The following is a 26652-nucleotide window of genomic DNA, read 5'->3' on the forward strand; positions in this document are numbered from 1 at the left end:
AGGGACGGACACCACCCGAGGGGTGAGATGAGGATTATATATATATATATATATATATATATATATATATATATATATATATATATCCCCATATCTCAGACAATGGGGAACAGAGGATGAGGAGCTGGAAGAGGGACCATCATGGGAGGACAAGCCCCTACACGGGAAGTACCACCGGACCATAACCGAAGTGGCTGATCTCAAGAAGTCCTATCAGTAGATAGAGAGGGCTGGCCTGAAGGATAGCACAGAAGCACTCATCCTGGCTGCTCAGGAGCAGGCCCTGAGCACCAGAGCCATTGAGGCCCAGATATACCACACCAGACAAGACCCAAGGTGTAGGTTCTGCAAAGAGGCACCTGAGACAATCCAACACATAACTGCAGGTTGTAAGATCCTGGCAGGGAAAGCCTACATGGAACGCCATAACCAGGTGGCTGGCATAGTCTACCGAAACATGGTGGAGAATGACAGAGCGAAGATCCTGTGGGACTTCCAGATCCAGACTGACAAGATGGTAATTGCGAACCAAACAGATATCGTGATCATAGATAAAGAGCAGAGGAAAGCCGTTGTAGTGGATGTAGCAGTCCCAAGTAATGGAAACATCAGAAAGAAGGAGCACGAGAAACTCGAGAAATACCATGGGCTCAGAGAGGAGCTGGAGAGAGCCTGGAAGGTAAAGGTGACAGACGTGCCTGTGGTGGTCGGAGCACTCGGGGCAGTGACCCCCAAGCTAGATGAGTGGTTGCAACAGATCCCGGGAACAACATCGGACATCTTAGTCCAGCAATGTGCAGTGCTGGGAACAGCAAGGATACTGCGCAGAACCCTCAAGCTTCCTGGCCTCTGGTAGAGGACCCGGGCTGAATGAGGGACGGACACCACCCGAGGGGTGAGACGAGGATTTTTTTTATATATATCTATACAGTATTTACTGTATAAATATAGATATATATTTCTGGCTCTCACTGAAATACATTTCCAAATAGTTTGCGTTTATGGCTCTTAGTCAAAAAGGTTCCCGATCCCTGGGCTAGAGGAATATAATTCAAGTATAATACACCACAGTTATGTTTTAACAGGACATGCAATCACCATTTCATACAGGAGAATGCAGGTTTGAGTTTTCCCACTTAACAAGTAAAAAGCTTCATTTTAAAACTGCATTTTGTTTACCTGTGCTGACTAATATTTAATTTTGTTTGATGATGACAAACATAGTGCTGTCAAGCGATTAAAAAATGGGTGATTAATTAATTAGGCCTATGATTAATGAAATTAATCTATATTGCAACCTTTAGTTTTGAGCACGAGAGGGAATATCACAGTTTTTTTTTAAATCTCCAAAAGAATTACAAAATAAAAATAAAAAACCTAAGCACTTCAAAAGTGCTTAGGTTAACATATCAAAAACAGTAAGAACAATTTTCTGATCAATGCAAGTACTCAACACTGAACTTGCTTCAAATAATAAATGAAACAGACCCTTTAATCACAGTGCTGTAAATTCGCATTTTAGAAATAACACTGTTCATCATGACAAACTAAAAGCGTTGAAATAAACATCAATCACTTCTCGTAGTCTATAGAGGACACATCAACCATGCCTCATACGTGGGGTGTTCTCGAGTTTAGTTAGCTCGCTATATAGCAAACACCTTTGGTGCTAACGTGCACTCGCAACTGGGTGATTTACATTGATGTAGGAGGCTAAATTTGAGCTGCTTTGGTGGTACGCAAACTCCTTACAAATTAGACACAACATTCTATCTTTATCAATTGTGTTGTCAGGGCGTTTTTGGAATGTAAATGTTCCATTCATTCATTTATCACCGAGAACTCTCAAATGCTGCTCCACATTCACCTCTCCACTCCTCACCGCTGCTTACTCAGCCCACCTAACTCGGGAGCCTATCAGCTTCGGCTAAACAAGCCCAACATAATGCCAGCCAACCAATGTCCGCCTCAGGCTGTGACTGAGAGATGTTTCCCCACCCTCAACAACTCCAACACAGGAAGCCAAGACATAAAAAGGGCTAATCGAAAAAGGCAACCCACCCATAGAAACAATAAATAAATAATAAATAAATAAATGTTGCTAGTCCCTCTCTCAGGAATGACCTCCCACTGAACATTCGGCAAGCCTCCTCGCTGCCCATCTTTAAAGCCCTCCTCAAAACTCACTTGTATTCTTTGGCATTCGACTCAGCATGACTTAGATTTGTTCTTGATTTTACTGCTCGGTGCTTTCTACCACCTTTATTACCGATTCGTCTTACTGTTTATTGTGTATGTTAAATCGCTCCATGTACAGCGCTTTGTATGCAGCGATGGCTGTTTGAAAGTGCTCTATAAATACTGTTGACTTGAATAAAGGTAGAGATTAAATTTAGATTAACACGATACAAAAAAAGTGCTAAATATACTCTAATTAATTAATGGCAATTAATGCGATAATTTGACACCTCTTGACAAACATGCAAAAAGAGAAAAAAAATCAGGAAGAGAGCAAACACTTTTACCACATGGGTGTCGGGTGTTCAACTCACAAAATCAAAATACCCTGGTGATCAAACCCTCTGCAGCACTTTTTTTTTTGCTAACAGTGCACTAAATCAATGTTGTACCATCAATGTTGCAGGGACAACACTGAGAGAAAAGGACTACAAGGCAATTCACATTACTAATTTAACTCTTCACTGCATGTGAGTGCTTACAGAAGTAGGGGTGATCCATGGCCTCACGAGCAGTTAGACGGGCTTGGTGATCGTAGCGCAACAGTTTATCAAGGAAATCCAGAGCCTCTGGGCTGACCAGATGCTGGTTTTCGCTGTGGACAAAGCGTTCCCACCGCTTCCGAGAATGCCTGGTAGACAAACAAAAATTTCATACCACATATAAAATGTACTTGATGTATAGAGAATTGATATTCAGTTATCGCAGGACCTGAGGCTAGAGAAAAAGGGCAAGTCAACTAAAAAAAAAATCTTTACAATATGTTCTGTGCGGCCCCACTAGTATAAGCATGGTATTCTGACTCATACAGTACTGCGTTTGGGGAACATATATTAAATATCAAAATCCACCCATTTTCAATATTCATCAGAATAATGTATTTAGATTAGTGGGGCCGCATAGAACAAACTATAAATAAGATTTTGGAGTTGAATTCCCCTTTAAACTCCAAATTGTTTTTAATTTTTTTTTTTCAAAGTGAAATTTGCAGCGACTTGAGTAGCACCTTTACCTTCCAAGTATATCGTTGAAGCGGGGTTCGAGCTCAATGTTGTACTTGTCAACGTAGTCATATAGATCTTCTGTTCCCAAAACCTTGGCTATTCTGACCAGCTGAACAACAACAAACAGGCCTCTCAGTTACAGTTTGTGCAGAGAGTAGCAGCAATAAAATATAGACAGGAACTCCCAATTTTTTGAATAAGACATTGAGAGACATGGGGTCAGGTAGGCAAGTGATGCACAGCAGTACCACCCCCTGCAGGCCGTTCTCTGCAAGTGAAGACTAAAACAACAGACAAAAAAAAAGGAAGAACACATTCACTTATGTTCCATTTTAGTTCTATGGTCCGTGCTTTATATGTATCTTTTTTTAAATAATAATAACTAACAAATATTATAAATAACATAACTTTGACACTATTGTAGTTAGTTAGCATTTTTCAATATTGCATTGTGTGTAAGTTGTTGCCACTCGGCATCCATTGCAGCCTGGTCAACCTAGAAGAGGGATTAATCCCGCATCTCTGGCCTCGTCTCTTTTCGCTTGATTGGGTTCTTTTGAGTCTTAACCTTGTTAGAGAGGTGCGGAACCCAACCAGTTAATATGCACATTCATTGAACCCTTCATTACAATCCGAGACTCGAGTTGCTCAACTTGGCATGACAAATGATGCAGATAGGATACTGAGTCCCATCACGTTCTGTGATACATGTGAATGTCCATATTGGTCCGGCCACTTTCTTTTTTTGCTCGACATAGTTCATAGTTAGTTGCGAATACCCTGAGAGATCAGTGACAGCCAGGAAAGACTGGATGACAACCATGAAGAGCGTGGTGACGACTGGATAGTCAGTGACAGCCCGGAGAGACGGCAACCGGGGCAGAACGGGTCAGCAACCCAATCTGCATCCTCTGAGAGGAGGGACCCAACCAAGCTACGATGAACTCAATGGAAAAATACCCCCAGGGGTGCCCGAGAGGGGGGGAGGATGAGCACCCCAGTCGGACGGACACAACGGCTACAGACCCAGGCAATGGACAATCGACTTTGATTAAAACGTGTACATGCGGCAAAGTCTGCAAGAACATCCATGGCTTGAAGTTCCACCGAGCGAGGATGAAGTGCCCGTTGGGAGCAGAAACAACACAACGCACAGGTGTTACACCTGGTGAGACGCAGGAGGTGCCAGGCCCGGAGTCACCCCACAGTGCCCAGAACCTCCACGTGTTGCAAACTAATCCCTCGAGCATCAAGTCTGAAACGAGGCGGATCAAATGGCCTGCAGCTAGCATGACCTCTCTCTGGAAGCAATTCGACGACGATGTCGACCAAATTCTGGAGGCTATGGCGAAGGGACACGCCGACGGGAAGCTACAAGCTATGACAGCAGTCATTGTCAGCTTCGCAGCAGAAAGGTTTGGCGAGGAGGAGAAGAAAAGCCCGGGAACAACATATGCAAAGAATCAAAGAGCGGTAAGGATCCACAACATTAGGCAGGAGATGAAAACGCTGAAGTCCCAGTACAAGGCGGCAGGACAAGAGGAACGTACTGGCCTGGCCCAGCTAATGTGCATCCTACGGAAAAAGATTAGAGTTCTCCGCCGTGCAGAGTGGCACCGGAGGCGGCGACGCGAGAGGGCACGGAAGCGTGCTGCTTTCATCGCTAACCCCTTCAAGTTCACGAAGGATTTGCTGGGGCAGAAGCGGAGTGGCAAGCTGGTCTCCTCGCAGGAATTCATAAACCAACATCTGAAACAGACGTACAGCGACCCCGCAAGAGAGCAGGGGCTGGGAGAATGCAACATCCTCATAGACCCCCCTGAACCTGAAGAGCAGTTCGACATGTCGGAGCTGCAGCTAAAGGAAGTCAGGGAGGTTGTCCGCAGAGCAAGGGCGAGCTCTGCTCCAGGACCGAGTGGCACTTCATACAAAGTGTACAAGAACTGTCCCAAACTCCTGCTGCGTCTGTGGACAATCCTGCGAGTCTTCTGGAGAAGGGGAAGGATCCCTGAACAATGGAGAATGGCTGAAGGGGTATGGATCCCGAAGGAGGAAAACTCCACTCAGCTAGACCAGTTCCGCATCATCTCCCTGCTGTGTGTTGAGGCAAAGGTTTTCTTCAGTGCTGTTTCCAAGCGGCTGTGTACCTACCTGGCAAAGAACTCCTACATCGATACATCCGTCCAGAAAGGTGGCATCTCAGGAATTTCAGGATGTTTGGAACATACCGGTGTGGTCACACAGCTTATTCGGGAGGCCAGAGAGAACAAAGGTAACCTATCAGTGCTGTGGCTTGACCTGGCAAATGCATTCGGCTCCATACCACACAAGCTCGTCCAGCTCACTCTGACAAAGCATCATGTACCCAGTAGATGCAGAGATCTCATCGTTGATTATTACAGCAATTTCAGGATGAGGATCTCTTCAGGAGCAATGACATCCAGTTGGCACAAGGTGGAGATCGGCATCATCACAGGGTGTACTATCTCTGTGACACTGTTCTCGCTAGCCATGAACATGCTCACAAAATCTGCTGAGCCAGAGTGCAGAGGGCCCCGCACGAACTCCGGACAACGGCAACCACCCATCAGGGCATTCATGGATGACCTCACAGTCACGACAGAATCAGTCCCAGGCTGCCGGTGGATTCTGAAGGGTCTTGAAAAGCTGGTGGCATGGGCCCGGATGCGTTTCAAACCCGCCAAATCAAGATCTATGGTGCTAAGGAAAGGGAAGGTGGAAAACAAGTTCCGGTTCACCATCTCAGGCACAGCCATTCCATCAATCTCAGAGAAGCCGGTCAAGAGCCTAGGGAAGGTTTTCGACTGCTCTCTGAGAGACACAAAATCTATCCAGTCGACATGCACGGAGTTGGATGGCTGGCTGAAATCAGTGGACAAGTCAGGCCTACCGGGGAAGTTTAAAGCCTGGGTATACCAGCACGGCATTCTTCCCAGGATCCTGTGGCCCCTCCTGGTCTACTCCGTCCCCATCTCGACAGTTGAGACCTTAGAGAGGAAGGTCAGCAGCCACCTCCGGAGATGGCTAGGACTTCCAAAGAGCCTGAGCAGCATCGCTCTCTACGGAAACAGCAACAAACTGCAACTGCCCTTCAAATCCTTGGAGGAGGAATTTAAGGTCACCAGAGCCAGAGAAGTGGTTCAATACAGGGACTCAAGAGATCCGAAGGTGGCTAAGGCTGGGATCCAAGTGAGGACTGGCAGGAAATGGAGGGCAGAGGAAGCGGTTGAAGAGGCAGATGCAAGGCTCCGGCACAGGTGCTTGACTGGAGTGGTCACACGAGGTCGAGCTGGGCTAGGATCCTTTCCATCTCCCCAGCTGAACACCAAGGGGAAGGAGGGCCGACGTCTTGTCCAGGACGAGGTGAGAGCAGCAGTGGAGGACACAAGAACCTGCAAGGCTGTGGGAATGAAACAACAGGGTGCTTGGACAAGATGGGAGAACGCAGTTGAGAGGAAAGTGACCTGGGCAGAGCTTTGGAAAGCAGAGCCTCAACGCATTAAATTCCTCATCCAGGCAGTTTATGATGTGCTCCCAAGCCCATCAAATCTGCACACATGGGGCATAGCAGAGACACCGGCGTGCCCACTGTGCTCCAAGCGAGGAACCCTGGAACACATCCTCAGTGGCTGCACAAGGGCACTTGGAGATGGACGGTACAGGTGGAGGCATGATCAAGTCCTTAAGACTATCGCGGAAGCCATTACCGCAGGGCTGGCATGGGCTAAACAGTTCCGCCCCTCCAATAAAACCATCGCCTTTGTCAGAGCTGGGGACAAGCCTACCGCGGCCAGCAGAACATCATCTGCAGGCATCCTGACATCTGCAAGAGACTGGCAGTTGTTGGTGGATCTCGAAAAAAAGCTGAAGTTCCCCAGCCATATTGCAGTTACCACCCTACGACCTGACATTGTCCTCGTATCGGAGTCCACCAAACAAGCAGTGCTGCTGGAGCTGACAGTGCCGTGGGAAGATCGCTTGGAAGAAGCCTTTGAGAGGAAGCTCTCCAAGTACGCAGGACTGGTCAGCGACTGCCAGCTGGCTGGTTGGAGAGCAAGGTGTTTCCCTGTGGAGGTTGGTTGCAGAGGATTTGCAGCCCGTTCCTTGGCCAGAGCCTACTGTAGTTTAGGCATCGATGGAGAGAGGAAAAGGAGAGCCATCCGCAATACCACTGAAGCGGCAGAAAGAGCCTCAAGATGGCTGTGGCTCAAAAGAGGAGATCCATGGAGTCATGGTAGCTAGCTAGCTGTCTGGACACAAGCCGGGACTTGATCAACCCCGGCTGGGTCACCTGGAGGAGGGCGTCTGATAGTTGAAAGACCCGAAACGTCCAGTGAATCCAGGAACATCACTGATGATGTGTCCAGACTAGGCATCAGTAGATGTATGTACACACATGTATTACAACATTCTAAATAAATCACACGACGTACTATCACAATAGTCACACGTTGACTACTGAGTGAAGTAAATTTCCCGCAGCACTGATTGGACAAGCAATGTAATGTGATCATCTGCAGCCAGTGATGACCAAGCGGGCGTGTCATAACTAATTGACATGTTGAGTCGGATGTATCTTAACCTCCATGGCAGAAGCTCTGTCGAACCCCTGAGACAGATTCACCGAACCCCTGGGCTTTGATCGAATCCAGGTGAAGAACCACTGCTCTAGGGGGTTAAGATCAGGGGATGCCGTTGTGGAATTGTGAAGTCCTTTTAGATTCTTCTCTGATAAAGGATTATGTTGCAGGGGTGCCCATTAGGTAGATCCTGATCTACCGGTAGATCTAAGACAGGTCCCAAGTAGATCCGAGGAGTGTCGAGGAGAGAGAAAAAAAAAAAAAAAGCATTTGTGTGTCTTTGTACATGTTAGTAATATATATGTTTTGTGTTAATGTATGCTGCACCCTAATCATCCTATCAGTCTCATTTTCACCAAAAAATGTTTTAAAAATAAAATAAAGCAGGTAAATCTTGAATTTATGGTGGCGCGTGATTACGTCACCGGAAGTTGTTTGCGCTCAGCAGTCTGCAAATTGCAGCTTGTAATCAGAGCTGTTGCGCTCTATCTTTTATCGTCATTATTCTCATTCAGAGTTTGCTTGGTGTACAATTCACCGGTTAACAGGCTGCAAAAGTGCATCGCATGCCTCCGTTTCAGGCTGTTTCTCATCATGGCGTGCATGTGTGCGTGTGTGTGTGCGCGTGCGTGCCGGTAAGGGTAGATCCCGGGAGGTTAGTTGATCGAAAAGTAGATCTTCGGTCCAAAAGGTTTGGGCACCCCTGTGTTAGAGCTATCAGGAAATTTTGGTTAAATTATATATTTAGCTATTTGTTCACCATTGGATTATTGGATTTGAATAGGTGCAAGCTGTTTGGCGTGTATTTGATGTTTTATTTTATTGCTATTTTACCTACAGTAAATTTATTAAGAATGTTAAGATATCTGGGCTCCATTAGTTGTCCTGTCTTTAGACTGTTAAAAAGCCAGCATTAGGTTGTAGTAGTAAGCAGCATTAGGAAGGCAGTAAGGCATGGAACAACAACTTTTCTGTTTAAAACATGTTACTGTACTTAAAAACGTGTTAACGTGTTACGACGTGTTTCGTTTAAGTTTAGTATCGTGTTCGTGGGCTAACTTTACACGACCAAGTTATGTTTGTCATATTTTTGTAAAGCCTTAATTTATGTTCAAGAAGAAATTAAAGTGAATCCTTTTTTTGGATGAACTACGATGGCCCCGTGTTTTTGTTGTCGTCGTTGTTGAATGGAAAAGCCCATCGGAGAAAGGCACGAGTCGGGAATCTTCATACCCTGCTGACGTACTGACAAAAGTTGTCGCTACAGATTATATAAATAAATTTGACTTGATTAAATTTTTGAATTTGTGTTTTTGAAAAGTCAACGGTACGCATTTGAAAACAAACAGAAAACAGTTTTTGTAATCATGAACTATAGCAAATGATGGACTTACAAGTATCACAGTCTATCTCAGATAATTGACTGTGTTTGCCTTATTGTTCATATTCAGTCACTTAATGAATGGGCCGGCAACATTAGAAACATAAGGCAAATTGCAGTACAACATGCATTTAGCAGACTGTTTCATTCATACGGTACAAATTGATATGCTACGGTTTTTATCATTTATGTAGCAGCCACTATAGTTAAAAATTGGGTCTGACAATAAGTAACTTGGTCAAGTAAGTCAGAGGAAAGCAAATAAAATAAGTAAATGAGGGTTATGCTTGTACTGATCTCAGGAGCAGGTGCATATATGTCTTATGGAGTAACTGAATAAAACGGGTGGTTTAAACATCATTACGTCACACTGGTTATGCTGCCGGATCGTCACGAAAAGTGGAAAATTTGGTTAGTATAAAGCGCCATTCATGCACCTGAGAGTCCCTACTTTACAACTGTGAGCAATGTTACCTCTAAGCTGCGCAACTGCGCACTGGTCGCACAAAACCTATCCAGCGCAGTGAACGCACTTCAAATGAATTAAATATACGGTATAACATTTTTTTTCTGCATCATTTTGCTGTGCCCCTCCGTGAGTCGTCACCTTACCGTGGTGGAGGGGTTTGTGTGTCCCAATGATCCTAGGAGCTAAGTTGTCTGGGGCTTTTATGCCCCTGGCAGGGTCACCCATGGCAAACAGGTTCTAGGTGAGGGGCCAGACAAAGCACGGCTCAAAGAGCCCTGATGAAGATTAAAATAAATGGATCGAAGTTTCCCTTGCCCGGACGCGGGTCACCGGGGCCCCCCTCTGGAGCCAGGCCTGGAGGTGGGGCTCGTTGGCAAGCGCCTGGTGGCCGGGCCTACACCCATGGGGCCCAGCCGGGCAGAGCCCGAAGAGGCAACGTGGGTCCCCCTTCCCACCCATGAGAGGGGCCAAAGGGGTCGGGTGCAATGTGAGCTGGGCGACAGCCAAAGGCGGGGCCCTGGCGGTCCGATCCTCAGCTGCAGAAACTAGCTCTTGGGACATGGAATGTCACCTCTCTGGCAGGGAAGGAGCCCGAGCTGGTGTGTGAGGCAGAGAATTTCCGACTGGATATAGTCGGACTTGCCTCCACACACAGCCTGGGTTCTGGTACCAGTTCTCTCGAGAGGGGTTGGACTCTCTTCCACTCTGGAGTTGCTCACGGTGAAAGGCGCACAGCAGGTGTGGGCATACTCATTGCCCCACGGCTCAGTGCCTGTACATTGGGGTTCACACCGGTAGACGAGAGGGTTGCCTCCCTCCGCCTTCGGGTGGGTGGATGGGTCCTGACTGTTATTTGTGCATATGCACCAAACAGCAGGTCAGCATACCAACCCTTTTTGGAGTCCTTGGAGGGTGTGCTGGAGAGTACTCCTGCTGGGGACTCCCTTGTTCTGCTGGGGGACTTCAATGCTCACGTGGGCAATGACAGTGAGACCTGGAGCGGCGTGATTGGGAGGAACGGCCCCCCCCGATCAGAACCCGAGTGGTGTTTAGTTATTGGACTTCTGTGCTCGTCACAGATTGTCCATAACGAACACCTTGTTCAAACATAAGGGTGTCCATATGTGCACTTGGCACCAGGACACCCTAAGCCGCAGTTCGATGATCGACTTCGTAGTTGTATCATAGGATTTGCGGCCGCATGTTCTGGACACTCGGGTGAAGAGAGGGGCGGAGCTGTCAACTGATCACCACCTGGTGGTGAGTAGGCTCCGATGGTGGGGGAAGATGCCGGTCCGTCCTGGCAGACCCAAACGTATTGTGAGGGTGTCACGTCCCGTGTTTGCCAGCAGGGGGCAGGCCCTGTTGCCACCTACACACCTGTCACCCATTGGGGACTAATTACTCAGCCTTTATTTGAAGGCTCTGGCAGTCTACTCACTGCCGGAGAATTCCACGCCGTGCCAATTCTCTCGCTTACTACTAATTCCATTCGTTGCCTTGAAGCCTTGTGGCTGTAATTGCGCGTCTTTATATCCGCTCGTGTGTATTTCTACGGTTGCCAATTCATTCTCCTTGCTATTTTTCCCGCAAGCGTTTTCTGTTACCTCCTTAATTTATTCCTGGTCCTTATTTTTGACCAGCGCTTTTTGTTGTTGCTCCCGGACGGGTATTTTGTGTTTTTGTATTAAACCTCGTTTGTTCTCTGACAAACCTTTTCTGTGTCTGCTATTTCGGGAATCCACTTCCTTATTTTGTTGTGCACGAAGCGATCATTCTATCGCTTCGGGCACAACGTGACAGAGGGTTTGTTGGGAGCGTCTTGCGGAATCCCCTGTCAGAAGGAGTTTCAACTCCCACCTCCGACAGAGCTTTTCCCATGTTCCGGGGGAGGCGGGGGACATTGAGCCCAAGTGGACCATGTTCCGTGCCTCTATTGTTGAGGCGGCCAATCTGAGTTGTGGCCGTAAGGTGGTTGGTGCCTGTCGTGGCGGCACTCCCGTACTCGCTGGTGGACACCAGCGGTAAGGGATGCCCTCAAGCTGAAGAAGGAGTCCTATCGAGCCTTTATGGCCTGTGGGACCCCAGAGGCAGCTGACGGGTATCGACAGGCCGAGCGGAACGCAGCTTCGGTGGTCGCCGAGGCAAAAACCCGAGCGTGGGAAGAGTTCGGTGAGGCCATGGAAGCCGACTTCCGGACGGCTTCGAGGAAATTCTGGTCCACCATCCGACGTCTCAGGAGGGGGAAGCAGTGCACCACTAACACTGTGTACAGTGGGGATGGGGCGCTGCTGACTTCGACTCGGGACATTGTGAACCAGTGGGCAGAGTACTTCGAAGACCTCCTCAACTCCACCAACACGCCTTCCTTAGAGGAAGCAGAGCCTGGGGACTCTGAGGTGGGCTCTCCTATCTCTGTGGCTGAAGTCACCGATGTGGTTAAAAAGCTCCTCGGTGGCAAGGCCCCAGGGGTGGATGAGATCCGCCCGGAGTTCCTCAAGGCTCTGGATGTTGTGGGGCTGTCCTGGTTGACACGCCTCTGCAACATCGCGTGGTCAACAGGGAGAGTGCCTCTGGATTGCCAGACCGGGGTGGTAGTCCCTCTTTTTAAAAAGGGGGACCGGAGGGTGTGTTCCAACTACAGAGGGATCACACTCCTCAGCCTCCCTGGTAAGGTCTATTCAGGGGTGCTGGGGGTGAGGAGGGTCCGTCAGGATGTCGAGCCTCAGATTGAGGAGGAGCAGTGTGGTTTTCGTCCCGGCCGTGGAACAGTGGACCAGCTCTACACCCTTAGCAGGGTCCTCGAGGGTATGTGGGAATTCGCCCAACCAGTCTACATGTGTTTTGTGGACTTGGAGAAGGCGTTTGACCGTGTCCCTCGGGGAGTTCTGTGGGGGGTGCTTCGAGGGTATGGGATACCGAACCCCCTGATACGGGCTGATCGGTCACTATACCACCGATGTCAGAGTTTGGTTCGCATTGCCGGCAGTAAGTCGGAATCGTTTCCAGTGGGGGTAGGACTCCGCCAAGGCTGCCCTTTGTCGCAGATTCTGTTCATAACTTTTATGGACAGAATTTCTAGGTGCAGCCGAAGCGTTGAGGGGGTCCGTTTTGGGGGCCTCAGTATTGCATCCCTGCTTTTTGCAGATGATGTGGTGCTGTTGGCTCTTTCAAACGGGGCTCTCCAACTCTTACTGGAGCATTTCGCAGCAGAGTGTGAAGCGGTTGGGATGAAAATCAGCACCTCCAAATCTGAAACCATGGTCGTCAGTCGGAAAAGGGTGGAGTGCCCCCTCCGAGATCTTGCCCCAAGTGGGGGAGTTCAAGTATCTTGGGGTCTTGTTCACGAGTGGGGGCAGGAGAGAGCGGGAGATCGACAGGCGGATCGGTGCAGCATCTGCTGTGATGCGGACGTTGTATCGGTCTGTCGTGGTGAAGAAGGAGCTGAGCCAAAGGGCGAAGCTCTCAATTTACCGGTCGATCTACGTCCCAACCCTCATCGATGGTCCCGAGCTATGGGTCGTGACTGAAAGAACGGGATCCCGGATACAAGCGGCCGAAATGAGTTTTCTCCGCAGGGTGTCCGGGCTCTCTCTTAGAGATAAGGTGAGAAGCTCGGTCATCCGGGAGGGGCTCAGAGTCGAGCCGCTTCTCCTCCACATCGAGAGGAGCCAGATGAGGTGTCTTGGGCATCTGATTCGGATGCCTCCTGAGCGCCTCCCTGGGGCATGTCCCACCGGGAGGAGACCCCGGGGAAGACCCAGGACACGCTGGAGAGACTATGTCACCCAGCTGGCCCGGGTACGTCTCGGGATCCCCCGGGGAGAGCTGGAAGAAGTAGCTAGGGAGAGGGAAGTCTGGGCTTCCCTGCTAAAGCTGTTGCCCCCATGACCCGGCCCCGGATAAGCGGTAGATGATGGATGGATGGATGGATGGCATTTTGCTGTGTAAGTCAGTGAGTGACAGGTGTCCAGCCAATCATACGATACAATGCAATAACGCTATGCAGCCATGCATTGACGGTACTTACGCATGTTCTATGCTCCATAACAATAACAGTGTGGCGGCGATAAGTGACGCTAATGCTAATCCTTTATCACGGTGAAACGACCGGGAAGTGAACGTGATACATCGACTCCCCAAACCAAAATAAAAGTGAACTGTGGTTCTTCTAGGTTGGAATGGTATGTGCAATTTTTTTCTTATTTCATTGGGACAGTGCACATTAATGAACAAATGAAATAGGAGAACAAGCGGTGAAAGTGGGTGAGATTTTTTTTCTTTTTCAAGTGAGAGGTCTGCTCTGCAAAACATGCAGCGAAGCTAAAGTTGTAAGCGAATTTTCCAATGGAAAATATGGACTAAATGGAAGCTGGACTACCTCAAGCGACACATTCAGCAGAATAGTCATTTGAATGCTGTTGGAATACTCAAGTGTACAACTATTGGAGAAGTGAGAAGGACAAACGTGAAAACTAAGGTCAAAGTCAAATCTGTGAATATTCTGGTGACATTTATTAAGATGTTTTATTTATGGATATTAAGCAATAAATTATATTCTTTCGAAATTCTAATAAAAGACACGATCACGAGATACAGCCCACATCATTGTGGAAAATGTGAATGTTTTAATGTGAACAAAATGTTACGTCTGAAAGGTGTGTATGTCTCATTTCTTGAAAGACCCTCATCCAGGCCAAAACTGGACCTCACCGACCAAAGCCAAAGTTGGACTCTCACGAACAATGAATGAGTTTTGTATATTTCACTTCAAGTGGTCCAAATTAGTTATATTAAAAGTAAACTTATGGAAATTGCTGTTGTCATTTTATTATTTTAATAAGCCATTAACTTTCTATGATCCCAGGTGTGATACTCGTGTGTGGCCACAGCGAACACTTCTAATGTCCGTCACAGTGGTCCTCGGTGTGCTCAGGGAGCTTGTCTGTTTGCCCAGACATAAAAAATTAGAGGGAACATTGATGGTTTGATGAGGTTATGTTGCCTGATCATCTCACAAAAGGGGAAAAAGTGCCATTAGTCAGCACGGTTAATGTATGTTTCATAAGGTGGCCTGAAAATGTATTTGTTTTTATTTTCAAATATACTCCAACACTTCCTGTCGAACAGTGCAACTGGTTGGACAGTGCACTTCCTCGCTTGTGGTTTTTGGAGCAGGTGAGTCTGTGGGAGTGTCAGCTATGAACTTAAAGTAAGGTGAAAACAACACAATCACAACTATGTCAAGTTGCTTCCGAACAGCCAGTTGACATGGGCGACGTTGAGCACCAGATTACTCGTGCTCTCGCCGGGGAACTTCTTTAGATTCGAGGGTACAAATTTTGCACCAGTGAAAGTGTGCCAGCTCATGGCATAAGGGGTAGAGCAATCGCCCGAATGTGCTGCTTTTATTCCTTCATGTCATGGGTTCACATACTTCTCCCTTCCTTGATGGTTTTACTTTTTACTATGTTTACAATTTCTCGCAGCCAGTCGAGAGTTGTCAACAAGGCGTTTTGTTTTTTGAAGAATTGAACAGTTATGCAGTTGCCCAATTTCAATGTAGTTTGTGATGAATCTGCAGACAATGGTCATAGCTGGAATCGGGAGCCAGTTAATCTGGAAGCCAGTCGGACCGTAACATTGGTGTGCAGTGCGTCTGCCGTCACATGTAATGTCGGTTAAAAAATGATCATGTAAGTAAATAAAAGATTTGCCTCAGGATATTGACACTGTCATATACTGTGTGTGCGCATTTGAGGGAGCTTCCAAAATTGCCACATTCACTGTTGTACCTCTGGATGGGAATAATTTGAATCGCTCAACTTGAATAAGTGCACTGAAAATCCAATTCTGTACTTTTTTCACATCAGATTTACAAAAAAAAATCAAATCTTTTCCACACAGATTCAGTTTGCTGACTTTTCACATTCAGTTTCCCAACTAAAAATTCTGACTGCAAATGCGCAAAATCAGTTTGTGTGACCAACATTCTGGTACTTGAGGATGAGAAATCCATTGCAGAATCAGATCTCCTTTTTGTCCAATTAGCATTTTCCTTTTGAGCACGTGACACAAGCGCTCCCTAAAAATTTCCAAAGCTGCTCTTCATCTTTTCAACACATTTCTTTCACCTTTGTGGTAGAAACCATCGGTTCATGGAGGGATGAAAAGGTACTTCCTTTCAAATTGAGGAAAGGGCATTGTATATTTAGCAGAGTATCAAAACAAAGATGCGCATAACGGTAGCCGGTAATGTGTTTTTCCATTACATTGTTTGAGATACTAGCATCTTGACATGTACTTCTATATTGATATATTTTTGCGAACTGCCAAAGTTATTTTTTTTGTGTATAATTTTTCTTTCCATTTCTAGTTTGCTCTCACAATTTGCATTTTGCGCATTTCTGAGGGTATTAGAAACCCAGCTAAAGATACGGTTGATATTTCAAGTTGTTTGAGGCACTGTATTTGCAAAATCATACCACAAAAGAAATCTGTATTTGCATCGGTTAGCAGAAACACAAGAACCAAACAAGCAGCAGAGCGGCTTACTGTGCAGCAATCAAAGTTATTACAAAGGTTACACATTGAAAGGTAACGTCAAAATCCCTGAGTGACGGCCCGTTACGTGGGAAACAGCTGCAGATGTATTATTTTATTTTGCAGAGATGATCAATGATATTGACCGATCTGCGAAAAAAAAAATCCAATCAGGCCTATGTTGTGTAATATGCACCAGTGTGTTTAATACATAATCCGGGAAAATCGTTGGGTAACATAAAGCATATTTAATTTTAGTGTGTAGGAGTTCATTCAAATCCTATGATAGATTGAATTTATTAAGTCTAAAATATGGCTGAAATCCACAATTTCATCTTGGCAATCAGTGAAAAAGCAAGGCAATTGCTTCAAAGCAAGGCAATTGCTTCAAAGCTTCATTTAATTGTGATTACCTGGTCATAGTTGTCATGGCCATGGAAGAAAGGCTCTTTCCTGAAGATCATGCTTGCCAGCATACACCCCAAGCTCCACATATCCAGACTGTAGTCATACATCTGAAACACAGAGATGCCAATCCTGCAATAACTCCACAATTACGGTAATCGAATAATATACTTAGTGCTGGCATGACTAGTCAACCAGTCAAAATGACGACGATTTTGATCGTCAAAAATTAAGTTAAGAGTCGATGAGTTGTTTAGTTATGGATTTATTTATCTAGCGCTTTGTCCGTCAAAACTGCTTCAAATAACACTTTTTCCAATGGATGTATGTATTGTCCTGTACAGTAGTGGTGATCCGCGTCATCCGTGATCTAAACAGGAGCATTGTGCATAATGCAGTCACATGGCAAACAAGTCAGGTGCATTTCACTCAAAACACACGGCGAGCGTGAGGGAGTCGGCGACGACCGCAAGGGAGCCAGTGACCACGAGGGACCCAGTGATGACGGCGAGAGAGAGAGCGACGACAGCGAGGGAACCAACGACGGCCGTGAGGGAGCCATCGATGACCGTGTGGGAGCGGGAAATTCACATGCCAAAAACATGAACTTCCAACCCTTTGAAGATATTGACTATAAGCCATTCGATCCCGAGAACAATTTGGACCCAGACAATAACTTCTTCAACAACAAACAAAGGGTAACAAACTCTGACTATTACCTGGATGAACAATTCAACACTAATATAAAATTGGAAAATGCACTTTCGGTAATACACTTAAACAGTAGAAGTCTCTATAAAAACTTCACAAAAATTAAAGAATACCTGACTAAATTCAATAAATTTAAAGTAATTGCCATATCAGAAACTTGGCTTGATGAAGATAAAACAACTGAAATGGAAATAGAAGGTTATGAAATGTTTGCAACTAATAGAGAAAACAAAAAAGGAGGGGGGGTTGCAATATATGTAGATAAAGCACTTAAATGCAGTAAAAAGACACCAGGAACATGTATTGACACATTCAATAAAAAACTAACAGATATGCTCAGTTACTACAACGATAAGAAAACACGAATAATATGTGGTGACTTTAACATTGACTTATTAAACCCAAATAGACACAAAAAAACAACTGACTTCATAAATGTGTTTGTTTTGCAGGCATTTCCCCATATTTCCACACAGTAGGTCATGTATGGTAATAATAATGAAGTGTATAATGTGTACAAGGATCTCTTATTTAGCACTTCCTTGGTTTTGTAGAGGATCCCTACGGTCTTGGCTATTTTTCTTTTTACGTTATCGATATGTGGTTTCCAACATAGTTTTGAGTCTATTACTAATCCGAGAAACTTGGTTTCATACGTTCTTTCTATTTCAATTGAGTTTACCATAATTTTAGCTTGGTGTTTGATTGGTCTTGTGCCAAAAACAATTGACTTCGATTTTTTCAGGTTAAGTGACAATTTATTTCTGTCGAACCAGTTTTTTAATTTGTTTAATTCGTTTTCTACGGTTGTCAGGAGCTGTTTCAGATTTATTCCAGAACAGTAGAAAGTTGTATCATCAGCAAATACGACACATTTAAATAGTTTTGAGACCTTGCAGATATCATTTATATATAAGATGAATAGTTTTGGACCAAGCACTGATCCCTGAGGTACTCCGTGAGTGATTTTCAGTTGATTCGTTTTTTATTGTTGAGTTGCACGTACTGATATCTGTTTTCTAAATAACTTTTTATCCATTTATAAGCTACACCTCTAATGCCATATCTTTCTAGTTTTTTCAATAATATACTGTGATCTATTGTGTCAAAAGCTTTTTTTAGATCTAGGAAAACCCCAACAGTAAATTCTTTGTTGTCTATATTGGTGGCTATTGCTTCCACAAACTCCATAACTGCCATTGAGGTGGTCCGTTTTTCCCTGAAGCCATATTGATTCTCACTTAACAGCGCATGCTTTTGTATAAAACTATCAAGTCTGCGAGAAAATAGTTTTTCTAATATTTTTGAAAATTGTGGTAGTAGTGATATTGGTCTATAATTTGTAAACAGATGTTTTTCTCCACTTTTATAGATTGGAATAACTTTAGCAATTTTCATTTTTGATGGAAAGATACCAGCTTTGAATGACAGGTTGCATATGTGTGTGAAAGGTCGCACTACATATTCTATAATCTGCTTGATTATTGTCATATCAATATTAAAGCAATCAGTTGACTTTTTATTTTTAAAAGTTTTTATAATATTTGATACTACTTCTTGTTTTACTGCAGTAAGGAACATCGTGGAGGAGTTTTTTTCTACGTATCTATCCACTTCAAACAGGTCTGTTGGATCAGGAATTTGTTTTGCTAGGTTACTGCCGATGTTGACAAAATACTCATTAAATTCAGTTGCTATTTCTGCAGTTTTTTCCAAAATAGTATTTTTGCCTTTGATAAAATACTCTGGATAATCCATTTCTTTAGGACTATTTCTGATTACTTGGTTAAGTATTTTCCATATTTCTTGTGTGTTACCTTTATTCTGCTCTAATAGTGCATGATAATGATCTCTTTTACTGGTTCTAATAATATTTACTAGTTTATTTTTATAGGTCTTATATTTTTTTTCTGCTTCTTCAGTTCTGAATTTTAAAAACAATTTATATAAATTGTTTTTCTTTTTACATGCGTTTTCTATGCCTTTCGTTATCCATGGCTTACTTGGGTCTTTATACTTTTTGGAAACTTTAGTTAATGGAAAATGTTTATCATAAGGAGATTATGGTTGACTGAAATACTTCAAACGCTGTATTTGGGTCTTCGTTTGAGTAGACCTCGGTCCAGTTTTGTTTTTCTAGGTCTTGCTTAAAGGCATCGATTGAACGTTGGGTTCTTAGTCGTATTTCTGTTATACGAGTTGTTGATTTAGCTTTTCTATCGAAATAATTATGAAAAACTGCAAAAACAGGCAGGTGGTCACTTATGTCATTAATGAGAAGTCCACTTTCCATTTTATGATCAATCTTATTTATAAATATTCATTCATTCATTCATCTTCCTAACCGCTTAATCCTCACTAGGGTCGCGGGGGGTGCTGGAGCCTATCCCAGCTGTCTTCGGGCAGTCGGCGGGGGACACCCTGAATCGGTTGCCAGCCAATCGCAGGGCACACAGAAACGAACAACCATTCGCACTCACACTCACACCTAGGGACAATTTAGGGTATTCAATCAGCCTGGCACGCCATGTTTTTGGAATGTGGGAGGAAACCGGAGCACCCGGAGAAAACCCACGCAGGCCCGGGGAGAACATGCAAACTCCACACATGGAGGCCGGAGCTGGAATCGAACCCGGTACCTCTGCACTGTGAAGCTGACGTGCTAACCACTGGACTACCGGGCCGCCTTATCTTAAATATTAAAATCATCAAAACTCCGCACACACACAAAAAAAAGGCAAACACTTTCTGAAGGCACACTATATGCTTCCTAAAAATGACCCCCCCTCCCACCCTCACACATGAATTTGTTCCCAAAGTCACACAATACATTACACACAATTGATAAAACCAGGAAATGCTCTCCTTCACACGCTAGCAATTTCATGTGTACCTGATAGTCCACCAAGAGCTCTGGTCCTTTAAAATAGCGTGAGGCGACTCTGACGTTGTACTCCTGTCCTGGGTGGTAAAATTCAGCCAGGCCCCAGTCAATCAGACGTAACTACAGAAAGATACATACATTGAACAGTCAATAATACATTGTGACACATACATAAATATGCGAGTGGCAACAAAACACGTATCTTTATCAAATCATGCGATACAAGGGTTACGGTTCGATGCGCACTATATCAAAATATACACTTTTGTCTAGGTTTTTTTTTTAAATCAGTAGTACTGTCAATCCCAGTAGCTCGTTAGTTCATTGTGAAATGAACAAAAAATACTTTCGGCAATAAATTTCACTGTCTTTTTCACTGCAACTACACGTCTACATCGTGTGCAAGCCATTGAAATACTGTGTACTGTATATAGTGACAGCACAACTTTGTTATTTCGGGGCTTGGCAGAAGTCACAATAATAGGCAATAACAGGCATGGCATGGCACGGAACACAAGTTGAGAAATGACTTTGCATAGAAGTCAATCACTGACTGCAGAAAAAGCGGTAATCTCTCAGTGATAATTTTACAGTTTACCGGCAGTGAGTCCCAGGGACTCGCTGATCAGGAAAGTATGAGTGCCATTATGGATTGAGAGAGTCCCAATCGAATCGAATTCTGAAAGGGTCTACTTATTCAAATGCATATGATAATAACACAAACAACATCATATACTGTACATACAATGATAAGCAAATGCTGCAAAAATTTAAATAATTCAGGAGCAGGCCTGAGGATTTCGGAAAATTCATGGGAACCGTTTTTCGGTTCCGTCGGATTAGCCAATGGGAAACCACGAAAACAAATGTTGGGTTCCGTAAACGTTCATCGTGGGAACCCATTTTTCTATTTTGACTGATATTGATCATCAAGAATTCCGAAACTCAAAAGTATAATGTTTCAAGGGTCAATGTTTGAAAACTATGCATTAACAATGAACATTACATCAGCAGCTGTGTACTCCAGGTTTATTCCAAAAAATAAATGGATCAAAAACTGGTGTACTCATGTGGCATCATCAGAGTATTTTTTCCAATCTCACACTGCAAAGATGAATTGACTGGTAATCATTAATATAGGTAAGTATTGATGTGGCTTGACATCCTCGTCCCAAGATGATGCATGTGTAATCTATGAACAATTTGACAAAAGAATTTAACACACGTCATCATGAGTTTTACCAACAGTTAACATTAGCATTACTACACTTTGTGACGAATGTTTTATTCATAAAGTTACCATGCTACAACTAGTAAATTATAGAAACACCAATACTCTTTCATAATATTTTTCACAGCGATTAGCCTACAAAACTAATGACCAATTTGCCTCGCGTCGTATTTCACTCTCGCGTTCTGTGCATACGTCACAGGTGAGTTTAGTGATACGCCCTTTGGACGATTCATACGAAAAATCAGACAAGCATTCACATTTCTTATATATCATTGGTGAGTTTTTTTTCGCCGCCATCTCAAACTTTCATCCGCACATAACGTCATCTGTTGTGTACCCCCACCCAACACTGAAAACAAAACAAAACGAAAGTAAATTAGAAGAAACACACTCACACACCACATCACATCACATACACACATACAGGCGCAGTGAAATTGCGTGGATCACACAGTCAATTCAAGTGCGGTGACTTTTATTATTAAACTATTTTTCGGTACTGTGAAAATGACGCCACGGAAACGACACGCTACCGGTTACGATAGTTACTGTGAAATCCTCAGGCTTTACCGTAGTTTTTTGTGTGTTTGTTTTGCCTGAGAAACTTCCTTGGGTCCCAAAAACGCACATTGGAACTGTGCGTCCCGTGGGAAAATGATGCGTCGAGGACGCGGGACGCAGAGGTAACGAGATGGCTGAATCTCAAACCATTCTCCGAGTACTACTATTATTACCACTACCACTAATACTACATTAATTAATACCTTCAAAGGGCGGCCCGGTAGTGCAGTGGTTAGCACGTCGGCTTCACAGTGCAGAGGGTTCGATTCCAGCTCCGGCCTCCCTGTGTGGAGTTTGCATGTTCTCCCCGGGCCTGCGTGGGTTTTCTCCGGGTGCTCCGGTTTCCTCCCACATTCCAAAAATATGCATGGCAGGCTGATTGAACACTCTAAATTGTCCCTAGGTGTGAGTGTGAGTGCGAATGGTTGTTCGTCTCTGTGTGCCCTGCGATTGGCTGGCAACCGATTCAGGGTGTCCCCCGCCAACTGCCCGGAGACAGCTGGGATAGGCTCCTGCACCCCCCGCGACCCTAGTGAGGATCAAGCGGTACGGAAGATGAATGAATGAATGAATAATACCTTCAACTTCACAATAATAGTAAATAATGAAATCAACCATGATTTTAAACTACGCATTATCAATATTAATGATTCCAAACATGAGAAAGCATTCAGCAAACATAATCAAGCAAAAAGACTCCAAATCCCAACGGGCAAACCCGGAAGTGAAGTGCCGACATTATTGACGCAAATTACTTGGTTCAAACAAACATTCTAGTGCGACCGCACAAACGTGACGACTGTGCAAATATAACTAAATAAAAGACACCACTGTTGCAGAAAGGCTTTACACGCTATTTAAACTGCCGATCGCGAACGCAACAAACCGTGATTGCAACCAACTGTGATGCCGATCTTTACACGTTGTACTGACTGTCAGTGGCAGACCCGACCCTCTTAAAACAACAGAGTTAATCCATCAAATACAGGTTTCCTTCGATGGAATTTATTAGATTCCTTTGTGATTTTTGCGGTCCTTATGCAAAGGGATTTGAGGCTCTAATCTCTCATTGTGTCTGAGGACCGGCAGTCCGAGGCCAAGGCCAAGGACTTGACTCCCAAGGCCAAGGACCAATGACTTGACTCCGAGGCCAAGGACCAAGGACTGCCCCTCGGTCCTCGAGCCGGTCCTCGGTCCACGTGGGGCAATTTTTAAAAATATATGTTAATTGGTCACTACTTGCGGATTTTCGTCTATTGCGGGTGGTTTTGGTCTCCATTAACCGCTATAAACGAGGGATTACTGTATTGTGGGAATGCCGCTTTTTATATTTAGGTGTTTTAACCATTGCCTAATTTGCATGCACTTATTCTTGTGTGGTTTTGGTCATGTAATATCAGTGTTGTGTCCCAGGACCGGCAACCTGAGGCCAAGGCCAAGGACTTGACTCCGAGGCCAAGGACTTGGAAAATTTTCCGAGGCCAAGGCCAAGGACCTAGGACTTGCCTCTGAGGCCAAGGCCAGAGACCAAAGACTGATTTTGAAGCTGAGACCTAGCCGAGGACATGTATAAACAATGCTATCATACCACTTGGCAGCTCTTCATGATTTGCAACAACCCTCCATCATAACCCCTTGCACTCCCGAATGCTTGAATGAAGCGTTTTTATTTAAAGAGTAGAACAGTCAGCGTAGGGTTATTTATATTGAGAAAAAAAATAAAATCATATGATATACATTTATCGAGAGGAGCCAGATGAGGTGGCTTGGGCATCTGATTCGGATGCCTCCTGAGCGCCTCCCCGGTGAGGTGTTCCGGTCATGTCCCACCGGGAGGAGACCCAGAGGAAGACCCAGGACACGCTGGAGAGACTATGTCACCCAGCTGGCCTGGGAACGCCTCGGGATCCCCCGGGGAGAGCTGGAAGAAGTAGCTAGGGAGAGGGAAGTCTGGGCTTCCCTGCTAAAGCTGTTGCCCCCGCGACCCGGCCCCGGATAAGCGGTAGATGATGGATGGATGGATGGATATACATTTATGAATTAATGTTTTAGTGCAGTAGTTTCTTAATATGAAGTAAATCAGAATCAGAATCATCTTTAGTGGCCAAGTATGTAGAACACACAAGGAATTTGTCTCCGGTATAACGCTGCATTAGTATCAACGTAAACAAGGAGATAACAAATAGGTATGCAAATAGTAAGTCAGTGACTGGTTAGGGAGTTAATGGCTAGAGGGAAGAAGCTGTTTAAGTGTCTACTGGATTTGGTTCGCATGGATCTGTAGCGCCTGCCTGAGGGGAGAGTAGCTGGAAAAGGTGGTGGGCAGGGTGCGGGGGATCCAGGAGGATTTTCCGTGCCCTTGTCTTCATTCTTGCAGTGTGCAAGTCCTCAAGAGTGGGTAGGTCGGTGCCAATGATTTTTTCCGCCGTCCTAACTGTCCGTTGAAGTCGGATTTTGTCCTTTTTTGTGGCGCCCCCAAACCAAACCGTGATGGAAGAACACAGGATTGATTCGATGACTGCCGTGTAGAACTGTCGTAGCACCTCCTGTGGCAGGCCATGCTTCCTTAGCAGCCTCAGGAGGTACATCCTCTGCTGGGCCCTTTTCAGGATGGAGATGGTGTTGACTTCCCACTTATTGTCCTGGGAGACTGTGATTCCCAGGAACTTGAAGGTCTCGACGGTTGACACAGGGCAGTTGGATAGTGTGAGGGGCAACTGTGGAGAAGAATGTTTCCTGAAGTCCACGATCATCTCTACAGTCTTGAGCGTGTTCAGCCCGAGGTTGTGTCGGCTGCACCAGAGCTCCAGCTGCTCCACTTGTTGGCGGTACGCAGACTCGTCGCCGTCTTTGATGAGACCGATGACCGTGGTGTCTTCTGCGAACTTTATGAGTTTGACAGCTGGATTTGTTGAGGTGCAATCGTTAGTGTAAAGGAAGAAGAGCAGTGGAGAGAGGACATATCCATGTGGGGCTCCAGTGCTGGTGGTGCGTGTTGATGACGTTGTTGCTCCCAGTCTCACCTGTTGTGTCCGTCCCGTCAGGAAGCTGAGGATCCACTGGCAGATCGTAGGGGACACACCGAGGTGGAGAAGTTTGGGGGTGAGCAGTTCCGGGATGATGGTGTTGAACGCAGAGCTGAAATCCACAGTCAGAATCCTTGCGTAGGTCCCTGTGCTGTCGAGGTGCTCGAGGATGTAGTGCAGACCTATGTTGACTGTGTCTTCCACAGACCTGTTTGCCTGCTAGGAAAACTGGAGAGGGTCCAGCAGGGGTCCAGTGACGTTCTTTAGGTGGTTCAGCACTAGGGATGTGAATCTCAGCACTGAGGACGATTCGATACACATCTCGATGTACTACCAGCGATGCGATACTTAAACGATACATGGAATTTTTTGGCGACACGATGCGATACGTTTCACCGTCTTCACGATGTGATATGACGCGATACACATTTAGTTCAAATCAATGCGATCCGATACGATACAGTGCAATTTGTTGTGATATTGTGTGTGCAATTAAACATGATGCAAATACGCAAAGAAAAAAAGTTTTAAAAAAAGATGGAATTCAGTATGGTATTGTAAAAAGTTGACCACTTTATTCCTTATAAACAGTAGAACGTGTAATACAACTTATTTAAGCCCTTTCACAATTGGGTTTTGTGCAAAGAAAATGTAAACAATTTGGCACCTGAGACTCACAGCTGTTGCTGTCGTGTAAACACAAACAGACTACTCACTGAGTGTCTTATATGAAATATCCATCTCCATAGGACAGAAAAAAAATACAATTGAAACAATGTGGCAGTCAGAGTCTCAAAGCTGCTGTGTATATTGTAGCGTACACAGACCACTCTCACTGAGTGTCAAAATGAAATGTCCAAAAGAGTCATCCATATATAGTTTTTCCTTGCGCGGTCCCAGTGAGCTGCAAGGGGACCCCCAAAATAAGAGGCGATTTTTTTTCTAATCCTGACCTGGTTTGCCAAGAGTTTCTCCGGTGTCCAACGAGGAACTGGACGGGGAGGCGGGGGAGGGAGCGGGAAACTTGTCGGTGATCTGGTGCCATCGTTTTAAGTGGTCTGCATATTTGTGGTGCTGCCGTTGTATGGCTTCGTAGTGCGACTTTCTTTGCAAATTACGGAGCTTCTATCAATCTTCCCGTCTTTCTTTTCGAAGCCGTAGTATTTCCAAACATAAGATCTGAATGTTGCGGAAGCATTAAAAACAGTAGTTTCCTCGCTGCTGCGTGCGCTAACTTCCATAATGTTTCGCTAGTTGTGTACTGGACTGTATGTGACGCACGGCTACCGTCCGTATTCAACACAAAACGCAAAACAATGATGGTGCATTCATTGAGCCTAGGAAAGGGCAGATAGGTGACGTTTAACATGAATAAAACGGCGCTTGAATCGGATTTTACCGATACCCACCAATGCATCGTGATGAATCTCGCTTTCACCCGTCAATCGCGTCGTGCCCAGTGAATGAGCCGATGCACTCGCATCGCGCACGTGCGCATCGATGTATCGATTAATATCGATTATTTTCCACACCCTTATTCAGCACAAGACGTTCAAAGGACTTCATGACCACAGACGTCAGGGCGACAGGCCTAT

The 26652-nt window shown here is 45.1% G+C and overlaps 3 protein-coding genes across 3 annotated transcripts in view; all 3 read right to left on the reverse strand.

Moving 5' to 3' along the window:
• LOC127607151 (uncharacterized) overlaps positions 1 to 26652 on the reverse strand; it is a 186687-nt gene that overhangs the window by 70098 nt on the left and 89937 nt on the right. The window lies entirely within an intron of this gene.
• LOC127607121 (uncharacterized) overlaps positions 1 to 26652 on the reverse strand; it is a 160840-nt gene that overhangs the window by 57323 nt on the left and 76865 nt on the right. The window lies entirely within an intron of this gene.
• The window catches only part of csnk2a4 (casein kinase 2, alpha 4 polypeptide), an 84620-nt gene that overhangs the window by 19601 nt on the left and 38367 nt on the right, over positions 1 to 26652 (reverse strand). The window contains exons 8-11 of the mRNA XM_052075205.1: positions 20246 to 20356; positions 16650 to 16751; positions 3251 to 3351; positions 2721 to 2869 (exon numbers count right to left, since the gene is read on the reverse strand). Coding sequence (XP_051931165.1) covers positions 2721 to 2869; positions 3251 to 3351; positions 16650 to 16751; positions 20246 to 20356 — 463 coding nt within the window. The remainder of the gene's footprint in view (positions 1 to 2720; positions 2870 to 3250; positions 3352 to 16649; positions 16752 to 20245; positions 20357 to 26652) is intronic.

The sequence above is a fragment of the Hippocampus zosterae genome, chromosome 9 (genome assembly GCF_025434085.1).
Source record: "Hippocampus zosterae strain Florida chromosome 9, ASM2543408v3, whole genome shotgun sequence".
Classification (NCBI taxonomy): Eukaryota; Metazoa; Chordata; class Actinopteri; order Syngnathiformes; family Syngnathidae; genus Hippocampus; species Hippocampus zosterae.